The sequence below is a fragment of the Megalops cyprinoides genome, chromosome 5 (genome assembly GCF_013368585.1).
Source record: "Megalops cyprinoides isolate fMegCyp1 chromosome 5, fMegCyp1.pri, whole genome shotgun sequence".
NCBI lineage: Eukaryota > Metazoa > Chordata > Actinopteri > Elopiformes > Megalopidae > Megalops > Megalops cyprinoides.
This window is the reverse complement of record NC_050587.1, coordinates 16,153,788-16,174,010: the sequence shown is the minus strand read 5'-3', so window position 1 is coordinate 16,174,010 and position 20,223 is coordinate 16,153,788. Positions and strand designations below refer to the sequence as shown.

General features: G+C 38.6%; 1 protein-coding gene across 4 annotated transcripts in view; it reads left to right on the top strand.

Annotated features, from left to right (window-relative positions):
* Nucleotides 1–14,179, top strand: part of csgalnact1a (chondroitin sulfate N-acetylgalactosaminyltransferase 1a) — a 40,189-nt gene extending 26,010 nt beyond the window's left edge. For all 4 annotated transcript variants that reach the window (XM_036529655.1, XM_036529656.1, XM_036529658.1 and 1 more), the window contains 4 exons: nt 9,266–9,444; nt 10,546–10,640; nt 10,861–10,942; nt 13,439–14,179. In XM_036529655.1, coding sequence (XP_036385548.1) covers nt 9,266–9,444; nt 10,546–10,640; nt 10,861–10,942; nt 13,439–13,728 — 646 coding nt within the window. In that variant the 3' untranslated portion in view covers nt 13,729–14,179. The remainder of the gene's footprint in view (nt 1–9,265; nt 9,445–10,545; nt 10,641–10,860; nt 10,943–13,438) is intronic.
* Nucleotides 14,180–20,223: the final 6,044 nt, after the last annotated feature.

The following is a 20,223-nucleotide window of genomic DNA, read 5'->3' as shown; positions in this document are numbered from 1 at the left end:
CATGCACGCCTCGCCATAAACGAGCAACTGAGACCAAACAAGTGCTTTGATTACTGATCCAAATGTAATGCACTGACTTCAATTAAGTATTCACAAATAGGTGAAGAGAAGACCAGACAGGCTTTTTAAATGGAGTAGAACACAGTAGAACACAACACAATGCAGTATATGTGCTGGCTGCTCCTCTCATGAAGTCTGTGGCCATTAAGTGTTTCTTTACAGCACAACCCTTTGGTGTGGTCACATAATAAAATACTGATGGGCATCGGAACATCCATACTTTCTCAAACTAAAAAATCTGATTTTTAAAGATGCGGAAGGTTATTTTATTATCCGATTCCTAACAATTTTATGTTTCCGGACAGCTTTATTCCAAAGTTATAAAAGTTTAAAAGTAGAATATCTCACACTGAGAGAAAGTTTATCGCATTTGCTCCCTCAAATGACAGTTTCACAAAAATGCAATCTATATATATATGCTGCAATATACTGGCATCATTATAGTTTTACTCAGCTTGTAACATGACCACTCCTTTCAGGTTTTGCCCACTGTCTTATTGAATCCCAGCTTGGCTGGACGAGGGCATGGTATATCTAACACAACCATCAGCCCAGTGTATAGCAATCTCAGCTCCACATCCGCTTTTAAGTTACCTCAACTGATGAGTATAACCACAGTTGTGCAATATGTTATCTCTCTTTGAGCCAGTCCCTTTCAACATCCATTTTGAGAAAGAGGAGAAAGCTATCTGATTATTATTAGGCTCTCCTTTTCATTCTCACTTGTTTAGTGTAAATTTTCAAATGTGTGCAGAACAGAAGGTAGCTAATTATTCCAAAATTTAGCCCTTTCTGAGGCTGCACAGATGCATCAATATCTGTTTTCATCTGTGCACTGCTGAGTTCTAAACAGGATTCTCGATAGACGGTCCTGGATTTTTACATGCAATACTTTCTTCCACAAGCTGTCCAGTCCTTCTAGCCTTGTGTGATATGTTACTAGTTTTGGATGTAGTTTGTTCCCAGTTGACTATCCAGCAAAAGCAGAGGATCTGAGCAGAATTTGTGGAGCTTAGCTGATACAATAAATCAGCAGTTGGTGTGAGTTGGGTGCCAGTTCCATGAAGTTCTGGGCAACATCCCCAGCATAAACACAGGAAAACCACACCATAAGCTGGTTCAGTAAGAACTCACAGCACAATCATCACAGCACACTCCATGTTTGCCAGACACAGAGGATTTTTCTTTCAAATAGCTGGTACGTGTAGGGTTCCCACCTTTGATTTGTGAAAAACCGGGACATTCTGACCATTTTTTTTTTTGTTTGCATATACCATGTTAACAGTTGTAGGACTCCCTATCGCCTCTCTTACCTATATTTGTCCTGACGCAGACGCACACCCTGCCGCAGCTGCACTCACTCTGGACTCCTTTGTCTGCTGCTGTCCACTTCTACATTAAATACAGATTTTTTTTTTTTACTTTAACATGTAAACATATACTGTCTAATTATAATCTACTATAAAATCTAATGATATGTCCAAAGGTATACTCCCTTTAGCAATGAAAACATGATTAGATTTTATTATATTTTTGTATTATAATAGATTATAAATATTATAATAGATTATAAACAACTATTTAACTTAATGATTTTGGGCAACCTGACACTGACATTTCTCACCTCTTTTTCGCACTTACTTTATTGCCACAATCCATAGATAAGTAGCTGTGGTCGTGAAGCACTCCGTTGTATACACTGCTAAGCTCCGCTACTGCTATCCTGCCTTCCTCTGGTGAACCTTTTTTTGTCATAAAGTTGCAATGGCTAGATTTTTTGCGTTTGCTTAATACAAAACTCTGGTGCTTCTCTGTTTTTGCATGATTTTCCAACGCTGTTTTTCCTTCATATTTAACTAAAGTTTTGGCCGGACACAAAACACAGGTGGCGGAGAACAGGTCTCCTTGGGCGGGCCTTACCCATTCAGAAAAGTTTCCTCTTTTCCTCTTTTCACCCAATCTGAGTTGTCACCCAATCTGAGTTGTCCCCCCGTTTCTAGAAAGCCGACAAAATAAACAGAAAGTTTAAAAAAAAACTTTCTGTAACATTACCTCTAGCTAGCAACTGAACTCACGGTAGGGTTGTGGATGTGGATACGCGCAGCAGACCAACAGCCCGGGCAGTTGCTTGGCAATAAGGTACACTTTCATATTTCTACTACCAATCAAATAAAAGTATAGACATGGCCAATCACTGTGTTTTACCGTTTACGGACACAGGCTTGGATGTATAAACATAACCAGGAAGAAAACAGAATGGCAGTAGAAGGAAACCAAATGAGGTTTTATTTGAAACTATGAAATTCTAAATTAGAAGTACATTTTCACAAAAAACTGGGGCAATTCGTGTCCCGGGAAAGAATATTAATTTCCGGGACAGTCGCTCAAAAAAACAGGACAATCCCGGGAAAACCGGGACAGGTGGCAACCCTAGTAGCAGCCACTTAATTATTGTGCACATATGTGCAACATTAAGGTCAAATGCCATATTTAACAAAGCCACGGCCTTTAAACTTTATCTAAAATACAACACAACAAAAGTGCCTAAAGTATCTAAATGTGTGCAACTGCTTGTAAGAGATAGCATGCCACTTCAAAGCATGGACAACTTAACATCAACGTCCAGTCGTCACAAAATGTGCAATTAGTGCACTGTCTGTGCACAAAAAGACAACAGAAACTGATGAAAATCTCATATCTGATATATTAAATATTTATTCCATTTATCTTTAAAAATTCACATTTAAATGTATTGCACTTCTACACTACTCAGCAGAGGCATAAAACACAAAATTATTTCATAAGGCCGTTTGGCAGCAGTTCTTCATTTGTAATGCAGGCAAAGGAAATGTCAGATATTTTAAAAAACAGACTCTGACAGGTAGTCATAGAGAAAGGTTTGAATAAAACTAACAATGAAATCCATGCAAAATGACAGTTTGTCATTTTTCATTCGAAAGTAGCTCTGCCTTGAAACCATGCAATGGACACATGATCAGAAAAATGTGGCTGTACAGGTATTCCCTGCCTTAAGGCATGACCAAATCACTAAATCAGCTTCAGATAAAATCGGTTACTCTATGTTGAGTTAATGAAATTTATTGTAATTTAAATCGCATGTCTCTGCACTTCACAGTGTCAATTCCCACAGAGTTGCCAAACCCTTTACATTGCAGGTGCTTTGCTTTAGGAGTAATTGTTATTTGAAAATGTCCACAGTCGACCAGATCACATTGTCAAACAGTGTTTTCTTGTCCGTAGAAGTAGTAGATTCTGAAAATGTAGTTCTGCGCTAGCTTTCCACACAGACAAATTCTTGAAAAGATGAAAGTTTTCTGGGAGACCACATGAAGTAATTTGGAATGCACAGGCTAATATCAAGCAAGGGTGTGGAATTTGGTATCTTGCAAGTCTTCTGTGTTTTGGGCCATTGTGACACTTGTGTATCCACAACCTTATTTCCTTTACTTAAAGTCATCACAGATACAACATGTGTCTGTGTGCGGAAGGAAATACTATTTCTCTCTGCAGCTGCAGATAAAACTGAATGTTGCTAGCGCTATCTCTAAAGCAAACGAGTAGTTTATCTTTCACAAACTCCACCTCCCAAGAGAGGAAACCCTTCCCCATAGTTAAGTCAACAGCAGGCTGGAAGAGTTACGCATGGAGCCGCTCGTTGAGATCTGGGCCTACAAGCAGTCGAGAGAATGTAAACACGTGTCTTTCTACAGAGCACCTGCATTTTCCTTGGCGTGTCTGTTTCTTTGTCCGGCCCGTCTCTCAGACGTAGGCCTGAAGGACGAGCCCATCTGTTCGGAGGCTGGTTTCCTGTTCCTGCCGAGTGTTGTGACTGGAGGCTGTGACTGTGTACTGAGATGAGTCACGCGACGAGTGCGCTGAAAGGATCTTGGGACCGCGTGCTGAAACATCAGCAGCTACAGTGCTGCGGCTCACCATACAATTACCATTTATCATCCGCATTCAACCGGAGCTTAAAACTGTTATTACGTTTTCTGGAGGAAAAAAAATTAATGCGTTTGAAAATTATCACGAGGGTAAACTTTAATTTGCACATACCAAAGCACATTCGCAACTCAATGGTCGTCACTGTACATGGTTGATTTATAAACGAGGCCCTGTATTTTTGGCAACCAGATGTTATAGCCCCTAACTCAACCCTCCAGCAGCACAATACTGATGCAGCCTCCTTGTGAAGCCACCTGTGGAGCAATCGTTACCGTCGTGGTACCTGAATCTCAGGTTGACACATACTTGTTACTTCAGTTCAACAGTATTCATGATTAAATGATAATAATATGAAAAAAGAATATTGTTTGTCCTCTCACCCATTGCTTTTCTGTTGTTTGCTATGATAAGATGGTATTGACCAATATTCCTGCTTGTGTTTGCAGGGAAAGGCTTTTAGATGTTTTACTTTGACTGAATTTTTTCTAGCCAAATCCATTCCATATCTATGTACCTTCTATGTCTATTTATCTAACTCACCACTGTGTACTCAAAGTCAATTACCTTGTTCAGCTGTAGCAGCTACAGAGCCACATAGTGGATACCAACTGAATTACAGACCATAATACCAGGTTGCTGCAACCACAGGACCCTAGTAAAAGCCTGGCTACATTTAACCACATAATGCCTGGATTTCCCTTTCCCATAGAATCAACTTACTTGCATATCTTTTATTTCAGTTACATGTTAGGTTCTCACAATGAATGGATTTTGTACACATTTGCATGTCCAATTTAACCTGAATGTACACTGCAATCACAATGTGCAGTATGTGATATCTGCTTGTCTAAGTCATCAAGCAACAGTCATATGATGCAGAGAGGATAAATTCAAGGCATAATGCTGAATGATGGCAGTAGCTGCCCCCCAAATGAATGGGAAATGGAAGAGATGGCCCCTTCATTTAAACATGTGAGTCAGAAAGTCTTCTTAGAAAAATTCCTATGGACACCAACTGCACAGGACCAGGTGTTTTGTTAAAACACACACACACACAAACACACAATTATAAAGTGGTTTAAATGTCTGGAAGATAGAAGAATAATTTGAAAATAAAACAAAAAACAACAAGGTCAACAGAAAAAATTTAGGCTTTTTTCTTAGACATATGTTTTTTTTTCCTCATACAAATGTCTTTTTTTCTCCTGCTGGCTCATAGAGTAGAAACTGTGTATTTAAATCAATATAATTTTTTATTTTTATCAGATGGATGCACTGGAGTTTCCTGGAGTGGTATCAGTGACTGCACCATGGGAGATATGGTGTCAACACCAGTAACACCCTTCCGTTTGTTAATGCAGCAGATTCTGCCGTACTACAGACATATTTAAATATATATTATATCATTCGTCACATTAATATTGAAAGTAATGCTAACTCTATTCATGGAAAGATTTCATATTAAGTATGTGGATTGTTGTTGTTTGAGGGCTGTAAAAAAAAAAAAAAAAAAAGCCTGTTTCTTTTGACACTGAATCTCTGAAGGCCTGCTGCTCTGTTGTAGTATTACAGAGTAACATATTTGTTCATTTGTTTTTTTGTTTTTTTTTTTTTTTTGGTTAAAATGCATTTTAATGTTTGAAAAGTTAAAACTGCCCATGTCTGCACCATGGAAATTAAGAGGCTCAGTTATTCATATCATTAGTATTTTTGCTCAGTGAAAGCCTTTGTTCAAGAAAATGCACATGTCTTTCGGGTTATGTAGTTATTAAGCTAAGTACGTTGTTCAAGGAGTGACTCACCGGAGATGTGAACCTGACATTTTCTGATTAGGAAGGCCAGTCCCTGAACCATTACTCCACACTGCTGCCTGTTTATGCATACTAAGTGCTGGGTTAACTACTTATAATTTGCTCCACGTAGGGTACTGAGCAGTAACATTCATTAAGATTAATTACTATACTGTACTGGAGCATAAAGAGTGTAATTAATTCAAATTATCCCTGTAAACTGACCCTTGTTTCGTTGTTTGCCCATTATTTGTCCGTTTGTTCATTCATTCAGTTATTTAAGCAAGAGATTGTCATTTGGAATATGGAAAATTATGATTTTTTTGGATGGTATGAATATTTATTCATAATACATCTCCCTTGGGCCATGTGAAAATTCAGTTCTTTGCTAGTAAATGTTGACTCCCTACAGAGAAATCTGCATTCGTTTGCTTTTACAGAAGTGAAAATAAGTGGTATGAATGAAATCCAGTTATTTTAAGACGGGCTCTCCTGTGTGAATATTGATGAGATGGCCCACAACCCTTTTCTCCACATTTTCTCCACATAATCCTGAGTTGGTTGATTGATAAGTCTTGTAGTGCAGTATAGAATAAACGGGTTAATTCAGGTTAATTCCAAAATGACTCTGTTGAGCTTGTTTTCTCAGTGGCTTTTGCAGGAGGCTAAACTGCAACCAAACTCGGTAGCACCCTGTGTCTGAGAGAGGACATCTTGTCAATGCAACGTTAAAAATATCTGAGGATTCCTCAGAGAAACTTCTGAATTATCCTGCTGAAAGCATAATGTCACACATGAGTATATTTCTTGCCTATTTTATGCTAAGGTTGCTTCAGGTTGGACTCTTTTGTAGCCGTATTTCATCAAATGTAGCATATTTTAACTGGAGATACTAGCACTTGGGCTAAGCATACAGCTGTCAGTCTGGAGAACACCAAAGAAACCACAATGTCATTAAGATGACAATGACTTTGGTCGTGTCTGACTGGTGGGATTTCACGCTTCAAGCAATGGATCCAGGAACAGTGTTCCTGATCCTCACTCTTGTAGTTTGTCAGCATGACTCAGTAAGACCTCTTAGCACCGTTAGAACTGCCTGAGTGAGTGCTCATCACCATCAGCCACATCTGGTGCGCTTTTCTGTCATCTCAAGGTTTGGTGACTCTTTGGTGTCATGGCAACAGAGTCTTAAACACATAAATAATTGCCGAATGAAAACACAGAGGTATAAAGGGAAGCCAAGGCATCAGAAAATGGCTGGCATCTCTCACGCCTGCCACAGCTAATCAGACAAGAGCAGAAAAGGGATGTTTTACTGTATGCATGACATGAACAGAAGTGGCTCCCATATGCTTTGAATCTTGCAAATCTTTAATGATTATTAAAATTTTAAATCTTTTTGATTATCTTAGGCACCCATGCCAAGACTCTTTCTTGTGTTTGTAGGTATCTTCTCTTCCCATTGTATCAGTTACGCAAAGTATTATAAAGAATTTTTTTTCATCTACATAGTTTATACTCTTATTGCAATACAGATATTCCATGTCATCAGATAGTGAGTTTAGCATAAACGTTATGTTTGGATGTAGACTCTGTCTCTGGTAGCTGGTAGTCACAGATGAAGAAAATATTGTTGTAAAAGATGAGATAGCCTGCGATGGCTGTACTCTTAAGAGACCATCCTCTTTTTCGTAATAATCAATGTGGTGTGAGTCTTTCCTATGTCTGAATCCTAGCATACCTTTGTGTAAGGAATTAACCACTGCAAAATGACCTCATGCCATTTAGCAGTCCCCCTACAACTATTGACACCTCCAAATGTTATTCTCTGAAACCCAAACAGGATATGAATGTGGGCCAGCAGTTTCCAAGGTTCCTGTTTTTTTCTGCTATAAAAAGTAAGGTACAGGCATAGTTTAAAAAACTGACTTCCCAAGCTAAAGCTGTAAGGTTATAACTTATTTATCACATTTAGTTTGTGTACTTTTTTCCTACTCCCATAACATTAGCTATTTAAAGACTTTCTCCGCGATTGCATCATAGGGTATAAACAGACCTGATACAAAGCACCACGTGCTTATCACCAGCAGCAAGTGTGTGACAGTGGTGGTGCGTCCAGGGTCTATTAGGGTGCTTCACAGGTTTAGTGGGTGGGGAAGAACTCCACATAATTGTCACTTACTGTCACTCTCAGAGCCAGTAACTGTAAGCCTGGGTCAATAGCCTGTGCTTATTACTGTCTATCAGCTGTGCAGAGATCCATTAGGAAGATGACATAAAAAATTTACTGAAATGTAAGATGTTTTCTTTGTTTATGGCATTGTGGGTAGACGATGCACAGACCACACTGCAATCTGAGAAACAGATGCATAATGAATCATCTTTTTTTTATTCATCATGTGCCCACTTATGACATTTGCAATTATTAAGTTAACTCGTTTCACAAAAGAAATTGAATTATACCAGAAAGAGGAGTGTCTGAGTGTATTTTTTTTCCTCTATGAAGACAGCAACTGGGATATTTTGTTCTCCCTGTGTTTTCTGGAACTCTGGATTCAGTCGGTCTCTCGGTACTGCATTGCGGACAGTGGGGATGACTAATAGCAACGGGGGGCGATTGTGTGATATACCTAATCAGCAAGTCTTGTGAAGCATCCGCACCCAAGAGACCAGCGCTGAACTTTCCCTGACAACGTTGAGCCTGTGACTTAATGAAAGCGGCTCTCACACTGTGCACTGTCTGCTTATGACAATGCCCTGCGCATGCTGCATTCCCTCTGGGCTTGAACCTTAGGGCGTCTCACTGCGGATTCACATTCATAAACTATATTAAACTTCATACTGTACAACGGGTCAATAACAAGCCATGCGGGATAAAGCATATTCTTTAATACATTCTTTTTTATTATTATTTCATTGCAGCAATGGGGTTGAAATCACCCTGTGTGGCATTAAAATGATAAATAAATTCATTTTTGTTACTGTTTTGTCCTTACACACATCACGTTTTGTGGCTCATTTTAGGCTGAACTGCCAAGCACGTCATTCCGGGGCAAGTCATTTAAGATTCAATCAACCCCAGAGTTCAAGTTAGACTCTTGTTTCATTATCAGATGCACTTCAAGACAAAATCATTCATGGTGCTTACCCATCATAAATAAGTGGGAAATGTACTTGACATTTCATATATAAACATTCATAATATATATCCACAGGCTCCATTCAACCTTGAGACTTGAGAGTTTTTCCAAAGTTTTTGGCTCTTTGTCATTCTTTGATTTATGAAGTGGAGGCTCAGACAAAAACAACAAGGTTAAGGCATCTAAGTGGTTGGTATTGAACTTATTGAGGTGTTATCGGGGGGGACTGACAGCAATGGTATGGCAGTATTCAACCCACTGGAAAACTCCAGCCGTAAGCATCTGCATTCTGCCTCCTCTCATACACAGAGAGATCAACTTCAAGAACTTCACCCTGATCCAGCTGAATGAGGAGTTCTCGCGCGGGCGGGGCCTTGACGTGGGCGCCAGGGCGTGGAAGGGCGGCAACATCCTTCTCTTCTTCTGCGACGTGGACATTTACTTCACCGCCGAATTCCTGGACTCCTGCCGACTGAACACACAGCCTGGTGAGGGCTTGCCGACCAGTGCTGGTCTCACTGATCTCCCATGGCACTCAAAAAACATTTCACAAGTAACAATTCTGTTCTCAGTCCACTGTGCATGGACTTTGAACTGAACCCACCATTTCTGATGCACCTTCAGGCAGCAGCAGGGGAAGTACAGCATGACACCATCTTGTAGGTATACACAGGAGAGCTCTTTTCCAAATGGCCTTTGAAGTTCAAAAGTGTGTGAATATATGCATTTCAGACCACTGACCTGTGGACAGCAGGTTCACACTTGGCTTGCATATTGATGGAATGTTCTCAATGGGAATTTACATTTACATTTACATTTATATTACGTCCCTTGTCCAGAGTGACATACAAAAGTTCAAATAATGTTACATTTACGTTTTTGAGATCTAGCAGACAACTCCCAAGTCAAGCCCAAGGTTCATCAAACAAAACGACATTAAACATTGCACAAACAAGGAACCACCATCCACACATGGAACCATTGTCAAACACAACACCAAGACCACAAATGCACACCCCACTCAATAAGCAAGTGCAACACAATATATCAAACATCAGTGTATCATTCCAACACAATACCAACACATACCCTGAAGTACAACTTCCATATATAGTGGATAGGATTTTATGCACATAGTTCATTAAGTTAATTAACTACAGCAATATGGGATAGTGATGTGACAGGGCCTCCATCAGTGGCATCACTCAATGGACTTCCATAGATAGACTCCTTTGTCTTTGTACAACGGGGCTGAAGCTTCCACTGCCCCTGCAGCACAGACACACCCAATAAATACCCTGTTCAGTCACTGAGAAGATGGGCAGATGAGAGGAGGAAGCCTAAACTACTGACTAGCAGTTAAAATGCATTCCCAATTCTAATGAAGGCAAAAAAACAATAACTAAAAACAGCCAGAGTAACCAAAGAACAATCTCCTGTTGTATCCCAAATAGCTTAGTTGCCCTGGCTTATGTGACATTCACTTGTCACACTATACAGTATCATTAGGGTGCATGGGCATTTTCTAGAATATTCTAGACTGTCCTTTCTTTTAAAGGTATGACAGCATTGTTGTCTTCTTCTCTTAGGAAAAAAGGTGTTCTATCCGGTTCTCTTCAGCCAGTATAACCCGAGCCTGATTTACGGTCACCATGAGAACATTCCCCCAATAGAACAACAACTGGTAATGTATTCTCTCTCTATGCTCATGCCCCAGCATGTTTTTAGATAAACAGATAGACAGAGAGAGAGAGAGTGTGTGTGTGAGAGAGAGAGAGCGAGAGAGAGAGAGAGAGAAAGGTAACAGTTTTTGTAATTGTCCATACAAGGTTTTCTTAACTGGTTTTAGAGTACACATGAATGTTGACAGTTTTATCCTCATAATCTTATCATCCTTTTAACAGGTAATCAAAAAGGATACAGGTTTCTGGAGGGATTTTGGCTTTGGCATGACCTGTCAGTATAGGTCAGACTTCATCAATATAGGTAAACATATGTATTTTGTTACAATGTATATTAATAGTAAGTAATTGCTATTCATATTGACTATGTTACTTACTGTGTAAGCATTTTTAAATCTGAATGATTTGGACCCACCTAAAAATGAAATTTATTGTAATATATTCAGAAATACGTTAATAAGAGATAAAGAATATATTGGAAATATAATTAAAATATATTAATGCGAATCAGAAGTATCTTGCAATATACCAAAATAGGAATAAAATATGATATTTAAAAAAGTGTATGGGTATTATGTATTATGATTGATTATCTCCTGGGCTATTACCCAAAAAACAGCCATTTAAAAGATTATAATAAATGAAGGGTGACACAATATATCCAGCATTGTTTGGCAGATCATCCTGGTTCATGCAAGCTTGCTGTATTTGGTACAGCTGCATAAGCTCAGTTGCTTATTTTCTGTATACGAATGTTTAATAGTATTTTGTATGTTTTGATATTGACTACTTGCCTTAAAGTGGGTTATTTATCTTAGAAATTAAAATGTCAAATTGTAATTGAAGCAAAGCATGAAGGGCAGACTGGTCCAGTTAAATTTTGCCAAGTGTCATACTTATATAAAATCCACATCAGTATTGCCAGTCTATTAGCTCCATTGGCAAGTTTGCTTCAATTGATTTTTTTTTCACTCAAGGCAGAGCCAGTAGATGAAGTCAGAAGTTGTAAAACATTTTGGAACCTCCAATTTCCGGAAAGTGGACAGCATGTCCACGCATGGCAGCACAGTCATTTTACTGTCTGTCAGGTTGTTTTTTTCCGCTATTGGAAAATATGAATAATGAAGGGGACATGGTGATATGCTATTTCCTATTTATTTTTTCTAATTCCCTTTATGAGCAATAAAAATACCAGTTTATAAAGACGAAGAAAAATGACTGAATTTCAGACTACTGTCAGTTAATGCATAGGCTTTAGAAAGGACTTAAGACTATACGTGTGTAATAAGACACTACAGACTGAATACCCTTGTAATGGAAACTTCCGTGCTTGTGTGTGTATGCGTGGACATGTGTTTACACATTTGTGGTCATGTCTGCAAGTGCATTTAGGGGTTTTACTAAAAAAAAAAAACACACATTGAATGTTATTACTGATACCTGCGCATGTCTGCTTAAGCATTCCAGGGCTGTCCTCATGATGGAGTAGATCACTTCTATATATTCTCTCACCCTGCAGTGGTCTCATTAGAGGACTACTACAACTTATTTGGGTCACTTATTCAGAACAACTGCACAGCTGCAGAACTCTACTGCCAAACATATCATTGGGTGTTTGGACCATGAAGTTTAGATTCAGACCAATTTAGTATTCACAATTTGGTATGAAATCCTTTTTTTGTTCTGGTGGGATGAAGGGTATGAAAGTGGAACAGGCTGTTGCTCAGGTCCCGATCTGTAAACGGATAAACAAAAAAAGAGTCTTTCTCAGCTTCATGGTTCGCTTCTTTGTTTTGGCCCTGAGCACTGCGCTGTCAGCTCGAGAGAGAGGAGAGAGAGAGGAGACAAGCTCGTGCACAGACACACACATACGCACACACACACACACACACATACGCACGCACACACACACACACACACACACACACACACACACAAACACACACACACTACTTAAACGCACAATTGTCAATGCAGTTTTATCCCTAACCTCACTATAACCATTCCAGATAACCTGTTGTGGACTTCTGTCTATTGCCTTCTGGTGATTCATTTGGACACTAATGATTTCCTGTAATATTATCATTCCAGTTTTTTTTTTTTGTTTTAATATTTCATCATTGCAGTACCTCACTCATGGAAATACTGATATATGAACCAATCACATATAGTGATTAAAAGCAGTGGATAAAACTCTTCTCATAATTATCAAGAAATCTGCCTGGAAGAATCAATTTATTCTCACTTACAACATGTAATACTCAATGGAGTGCATGGCATGTAATGAATGAAAAAAATTTGTAAAAATGGCAGCTATGTAAGTTGCTCGGGATAAGAGAATCTGCTAAAGAAATGTAATGTAGGTGAGTCCTGTCATGGTCCTAAAACCTATGAAAGAAAAGGGTGCTGAGCCTACACTGCCTAAGATTACATTTACAATTAAGCAGGCTTCGCATAGTGAAAATGAATGCAAGGCAAGGCGTCATGTACTAATTATCAGGGAGACACTCAGATACTAATTAACGCACGTCAAAGTATGGATTTTATAGTTTAATTTATTTAGGACATTGACTAAGGACATTGAATATTGACTGGGCTATGACATTGTAGCTTGAGCAGTGGCAGCAAGTTGTACAGTGACATTCAAATAATTGAGAGTAAAATCCATCCATTTTACCCTTTCATATTGAATTTTTGCACATCACATATATAAGCATTTGCCCCAAGTGCGCCACCATCTGCATGAAGTGTACCTGCTCCGCCAGTACGTCTCTGCTGACTGTCCCTCGTGTCCCGGCAGGTGGCTTCGACGTGGACATCAAGGGCTGGGGTGGTGAGGACGTGCACCTTTACAGGAAGTACCTGCACAGCAACCTGCTGGTGGTGCGCTCGCCCTCGCGCGGCCTCTTCCACCTGTGGCACGAGAAGCGCTGCGCCGACGAGCTGCCGCCGGAGCAGTACAAGATGTGCATGCAGTCCAAGGCCATGAACGAGGCCTCCCACGGCCAGCTGGGCATGCTCTTCTTCAGGCACGAGATCGAGGCCCACCTGCGCAAACAGAAACAGCACGCAGCTGGCAAGAAGACGTGAGAGCAGAGGTGGACATAGAAGACTTAGGGGTGGATACAGAGACCCGGGGCGGGGAGAATAATGAAGTCTTGCAGGTGGAGGACTTGAAGCATGGGTAGAAGACTTTGGACGGTAGGAGGGAGGACCTGACAAGTTAAAGAAAGGTGGAGGGGACAGGATATATAGGAGGGAAGACATTTTTTATCTGTTCTACACCAGCCCCTCCTCTGCTGAAGCCTGTATCAGATCCTCCAATCAGAAGAGCCAAAAGTACAGCAGATGACATTTGTAAAGGTATGAATATGTTGCTGTGGTAGCAGCTTTCTGTGAGGAGGATAATCCTGTGGGTTGACCCCTCAATTTGAGGAGTACAAAAAGACATGATGTTGTTAAAAAAAAAGCCACAATTAGCTTTATTACACCTCTGAGTTTTTGGTCAAGTTTGGTCACACTATTACAAAGTATCTAAAAGATACCTTATGGCCACAGCAAATTTACAGGGTGGATAGGAATATGTGAAGGTTACCAATAAGTTAAAAACGCTTAGTAAAACTTCTGTCCTTTTGCATTTTGCAGTGATGATACTATGTACTGAAATATGCCTTACACTCATTGGTTAACAGCACATTACCTGCAGATGGACTCTACACAATCAAATTACCCTCCTTGGATGGCACTTGGCATAAACTTGAATCTGTTCAGCGTGCTGTTACTTGTGACTTGTGATGTGAAGTCCCACTCGCATGATGAAGGAGCAGTAAAACCTGTCAGTTTAGCATTGACAGCTGAGCCTCCTGTGCATGTATCAGCAGAGAAACTGTATCAGCTACCTCTTAATATGAATGTCAGACATGCATACTGAGGGATTTTATCTCTGTTGCTGTGCATCAAATCTGTGACTTTGTGTAATGTCATCCCCTTTAGAACGATGCGGTCAGAGTCCCATACATAAGACTGGTCTCAATGCCTGCCTCAAACACTTAAAACTGTTTTACCAATGTTCTGGACTTAATTCAATGTTGTCCTAATATATGCTTTAGGGTATACCTGTATGTATTTTTTAAAATTTGTGTATGGCAGAGACGACTCACAGCCTCAAGCATTTTATAAAATCCGTCTGTGACTATTGGTGCCCTTAAAGCTTTTTTCACAGTTCTTACTTACTGTAACGTGCCTGGAGGCAGACCTGCATTTGATTTAAGGTTACGTCCTGGCGATAAAAACAGCGGCTTGGATTGTTGATACTGCTGTAAATGAAACTAGGGTAGTCAAGAAAAGGTATATGGGTTTTCTGTACATTAAATATAAATTCAAGTACACAAAGCTGTAAAACCCCTGTCTGTATAAAATGAGATAAAGCTTGGCTTAATTTGAAGGGGGCACCTGCAGCCAAATGCTCAGTCCTGAATTGTAAAACGTGCAAAGATGTAAAGTAACAGTAACAATAGACCTGTTCTAACATGTGTTCTTATATGTGTCACAGAAATCCAATAAGGACCTTATTTCTATGGTATGACCACAGTTTGGAAACTATGCCATGCACACAATTCTCTACCAGTCTGTCATGCGTCATGAATCAAATAAAATATTTATCTGACATGCTTCCCAAAAGCTGTATTTTTTGCTTTGGGGAGTTTAAAGCCATTAGGGTAAGAGTGAGGAGCAGGTCACTTGTTATTGTACAATTTTTCAATGCAATGAAGTGATTCAAGCACAGATTAGTGCATTATCCTTTACTTTGTAGGATAAAATAGTTAATCACAATGAAATATTATTTCACATTGCATCATATATCAAACACTATTGTATGCAGCCTAAAGAATGACATTTTATTCTTTCTATATGTACTTTTGTTTTGTACACATTTGAGCTTTGTAATTATATCAAAACAAAGAGTAAAATGTTACAATTATAAACCAAAACTGCACTCTTGTTAAAATGCATTTTATGTCAGAAACAGTTTTTTGGCATTTGCAAATTGAATCTATATATTATTCTAGTTATTCTGTTGATGCTATCTTTTCCAACCTAGGAGTGAGTATTTACCTACTGGTTTTTGGTTTATATTTATGTCTACCCAAATAGTCTTGAATAAGTGTAGACTTGAGAGACCTGTTAATAGCTCTTTTTAGACCAGGACCATTGTCTTCTTTGTTCTGAAAGAAGTGCTACAGAAAATCCCAGAAATACCAATAAAACTGGGTCAGAATGTTTTAATGTGACAAATCATAGTCAGACTTGCTTCATTTTATTGTAATCTTGAACATGAAGACAAAGTCAGAAACGTCTCCCAATGTCCTTCGCTACGATAAATAACATCATTTTCGCCGGAACATCTAACGTTCAATGACGATAAACTTTCCCTTAACGGGCGGTTCTAAGAACTGCAACATTGCAAATTAGACATTTTGAACTTACGGTGGTGTATTAGCTGGGGTGCTTGGCCCACCTAGTGGTCAATCACTGTAGGTGCGTTCTCAGCCATGTCTTTTTTCCCCGATGGTTTCTTAGCAACCAGAGGAATTTTAACTTACTTTATAACGTGTAAACTTTAAAATAATAATAATGGTTTGTAAATTATTTCTAAAAATATTTATATGGTAATTTCAGTGTTACAGATAAAGAAAGGCCACAGCTAAGAACAAACTGTTTTTGCTGTTGTAATTTTCACTTTGCCGTGAGTAAATTCACAAAAAAGGTAACAGTTGTTTATAAAGAAAGATATGTTTTTTATAAAATTGTTGCTTCAAAGTCTTCTATGACACGTTATTACTCAGGATTCTAGTCCTTGAAGCAAGAGTCCTATTTTTGTATTTGGGTTACCAAATCCTGTGCAGAGACCAAGCTAATATATTTAGGAATGCACTTTGCATTGAATGCTGTGATGTTTCCATATAAACCAGGAAGATTGTTATTATTGTGACCGAAGAAAGGAGAACTTTGTTAACGACATTTTGTTTTACGTTTGCTGGTTATTGTGATGAAACTGCATTGTAAATATTTATGTTTGATGCTGTTGTGTATGAATTTTCCCTCTTGAGAGGGGGGAATAAATAAAATATGAGTTCTGAAAATGATATTCCTCAACAAAAATACACTCTGCCTAGTACAGGTGACATTCATGAGTATGATAGGTTGATTTAATGTTCTGCCTGACAGTGAAGCATGTCATTTAAAGCATTTTTGAAACACATGAATTATGCAAGTAATGCACTACTAATCAGTCTAATAATAAGTAATGCAAGTGAAGACTGTATGTGAATATGCAATCATGGGAGAAGTGTCAGCCAGCTTCCTCACACTGTGCTCCTTATGAAAGGCTACTGTGCAGCTTTTATGATCTCATATGAAGATTTTCTTATTTAACTGGCAATATTATAACAGATCAGTTTTTAATAAGTTAAGTTAATAAGTTAAGTCTTTTGAATATTAAGCACTACATGAAGACTGAGATGATATGCATTGTTCCTTAAATTGTATCATAATTTAGCAGCAATGACTGTCTTTACATTTCAGCAGTAATACAAGTACTGCAGCCACAGTTTTTCCATTTTCATCTTTTCATTCTGCATACCTCCTCTGTCACCTCTTCAGCACATTAAATAATTTTAAATATCAAGTAATCACAGATTTAGCACAAGCTCTGGCTTTAGATACTTTTTGCAGTGTTTTTGGTCTTGGATAAGGAGCAGGATAGCAATAAGGATAAGGGTCAGACTTGCTGATATCTTGGAACAGCTTGTGGAACATAATATGTCCAAAGCCAAGAAGACACTGAGTGAATAAGCTATTCATAATATTTAAATTCAATATTCAATATTGGGTGTTCAAAAGTGTCTATCATTGTCTTCCACTAGATGGCAACATTTGTTTATCACTGTCATTTCATATACAGCAGCGTCTCTTTACCACTGTCATCCAACAGATGGCAGTGTTTCATTACATTTATTTCTGGAGGCTTCGAAATACGTTAGCCTAGACTTTTTGGTTTGACAGTAAAGTAATGGTGCGAGCACAAACGTATAAAGATGCAGTTTTTGCACTCATTGCACATGATCAGACACTGTTTAATAGCCGAAAGATAGAATACATGTTTATATCAAGTACACAATGTGGAATGACTTTTCTGACCAGAAAAGTAGTCTTAACACAAACGTATCCTTTCATTTCTCACGGTTCATTTGGATGCATTGCTTACATTTATCTTACAATGAGATTCTGAGAGTTAGGAAATATGCATTTCCAGTTATAGGAATACATTGTCCTGCCTTCACCTGTTTTCTCTCATTTTGAGCAAATACAGGCAAATCAATTTCACTACGGGATGAGCAGTTAGGCTGTGCTTATTTGAATAAGTGTGCAATGTTTAAGCATCCATTCCTGGACAACGTTTATCTTGAAAACCGTGCAGAACCATAAAGTGGCTTTAGGGGGTTTTTTTTGTTTTTTTTTTTCTATTTTCACTCACAAAAACATTTAATGTTCAGGTCCTGTAGATTGTTTACATTATCTTTATCAAATACAACATAAGAAAAGGCATTGAATACAACACCCCATGTTACATAAGCAATAATATAAAAATGAAATTCCCATTCTTGATTCTATAGGGCTGCATTCCATTAGACTTTACTTATTACCTGTTATGTCAGTTTGTATTCCTTGAAGGTTATTCTAATCCCTCTGGAACACTGCAAGTTCATTCACTTAATGGATGGCCAATCCTTTTAAGCGACTTTACTGCCAAGACAGGGATTATACATGTGATCATGACTGTGAAGACAGATCTGAGTTAAGATGTCTGACTGAAAAGCTACACATGGTCCTCAGCCGCTTGTTGTACAAGAGGCAACTGTTTATTCTGTTACGGCAAAGACTCAGTCACGTGGTACATTACGACGTTCTCCGCAGCAAGGTCAAAAGGTGCCAGTCAGTGTCCTTGGTACTAAACATTCAAATGAGTAACAACACTTCAGGCTTATTAAAGTAAATTTATTTGTTATATTGCATTTGTAATGATTACAGAGTCCATTTTCCAGAGGCATTTGAATAACCATAAACCCCTGGTAAACTGTGGAAAGCTTCACAATAAAAACCCAAGGGAGAAGGTGATTGAGCAACACCATTGGAAAACAATGAAAAAGAAAATAAGTAGAATATAGAAACACAAGCAAGCCTGCAGGTGACAATATTAGTCAGTTTACAGCAAAGTCCAGAGACTGTTAGGTGGCTAGAGGGTTAGCCATCGGTGGAAAAATGGAAGGGTACAGGTGAGTACTTCCCACCCACAGTGACAGAGGATGGGAGATCAGGGTCTTTCTTTCACATTCCTGTCCAGCAATGCATGGTCATCCTGCTGTATATAGCAGCCTGTTCCTAAATACAATTTTATTCAATATAATGTGTTTATTTTAAAAATCTAAATAAATAAAAAAGATTTTCTACAACCATTTTACTTCTTATTTTATTTGTAGCATAATAAATGACTGTATGACCACATTCAGCATTATACTATGACACCTTGAAAAGTATGGTCAAATTGTTTGTATTAAAAGCACTTATGAAACTTTGTTGAACCTCCTTTTGTAGTTTATGTAATGTTTTTTGTCCTGAGGTTGAGGCACATTCTACCTTAACCTAAACATAAGAGCAGTTTTATTATTCTGAGCAGCCATAATGCAGTCAGTAAAAATTTTTGTTATTTTTACTCTCCTATAATTTTCCAGGGGGAAAAAATGTGATGCTGGTTGCATATTCGAGTGGAAATTTTGATTATGTCACCATGGCTTTGACCTAGATAATAATTTGTGTTTTTATGACCATCCTATAGTATTTCATAAATTTCGAGTATCCACAGCAAACCACGCTATTTGAGAAAACAGGCCTTTGAATTTGAAGTTGTAGATCCAAGTTTGGCGTTGAGTGCCAGATACTGGCACTAAAATACTACTCTACTATCCCCTTGTAAAACAATCACTACACAGGAGAAATAAGAACCATCTACATATTTACTCAGTAGCCAATGGCACTATAGTGGTCTTATGCCAACCTTGCACACACTGGTTTATCATTGCCATATGGGAATACCATCGTGAAGCCCATGTTCTGTCGTTGTTTTTATGTTGAATGCTTCTTGGGATGGGTGCACACAACTTTGACAAAAAACAGAAGCTCCAAGATAACATTTCTGGTTAGCAGAACTGAAAACAAGCACAAACAGGCAAAGGGTTCATATTTGTACTGATACACAATTGGCTGAGAATTAGAGCGGACATGGTTCATGAAAAAAAGTAGAAGATTGTATGTGCATACTACTGATAGGTAAAATGGAAGATCCTGTAAATGTTAGTTCTGTTTTCATTTAATTCTAATGACCGTGTTCCCTTTTGCTGCCAACATACTAGCAAAACTTTCAAAGTGCATCAATGGGATAAGTAACCCTTACCACTCAATGTGTATTCAATGTTCCTCTTTTCCCGGATTTTCTGTGCCTTGACCATGTGATCCAAGACCCCTGTC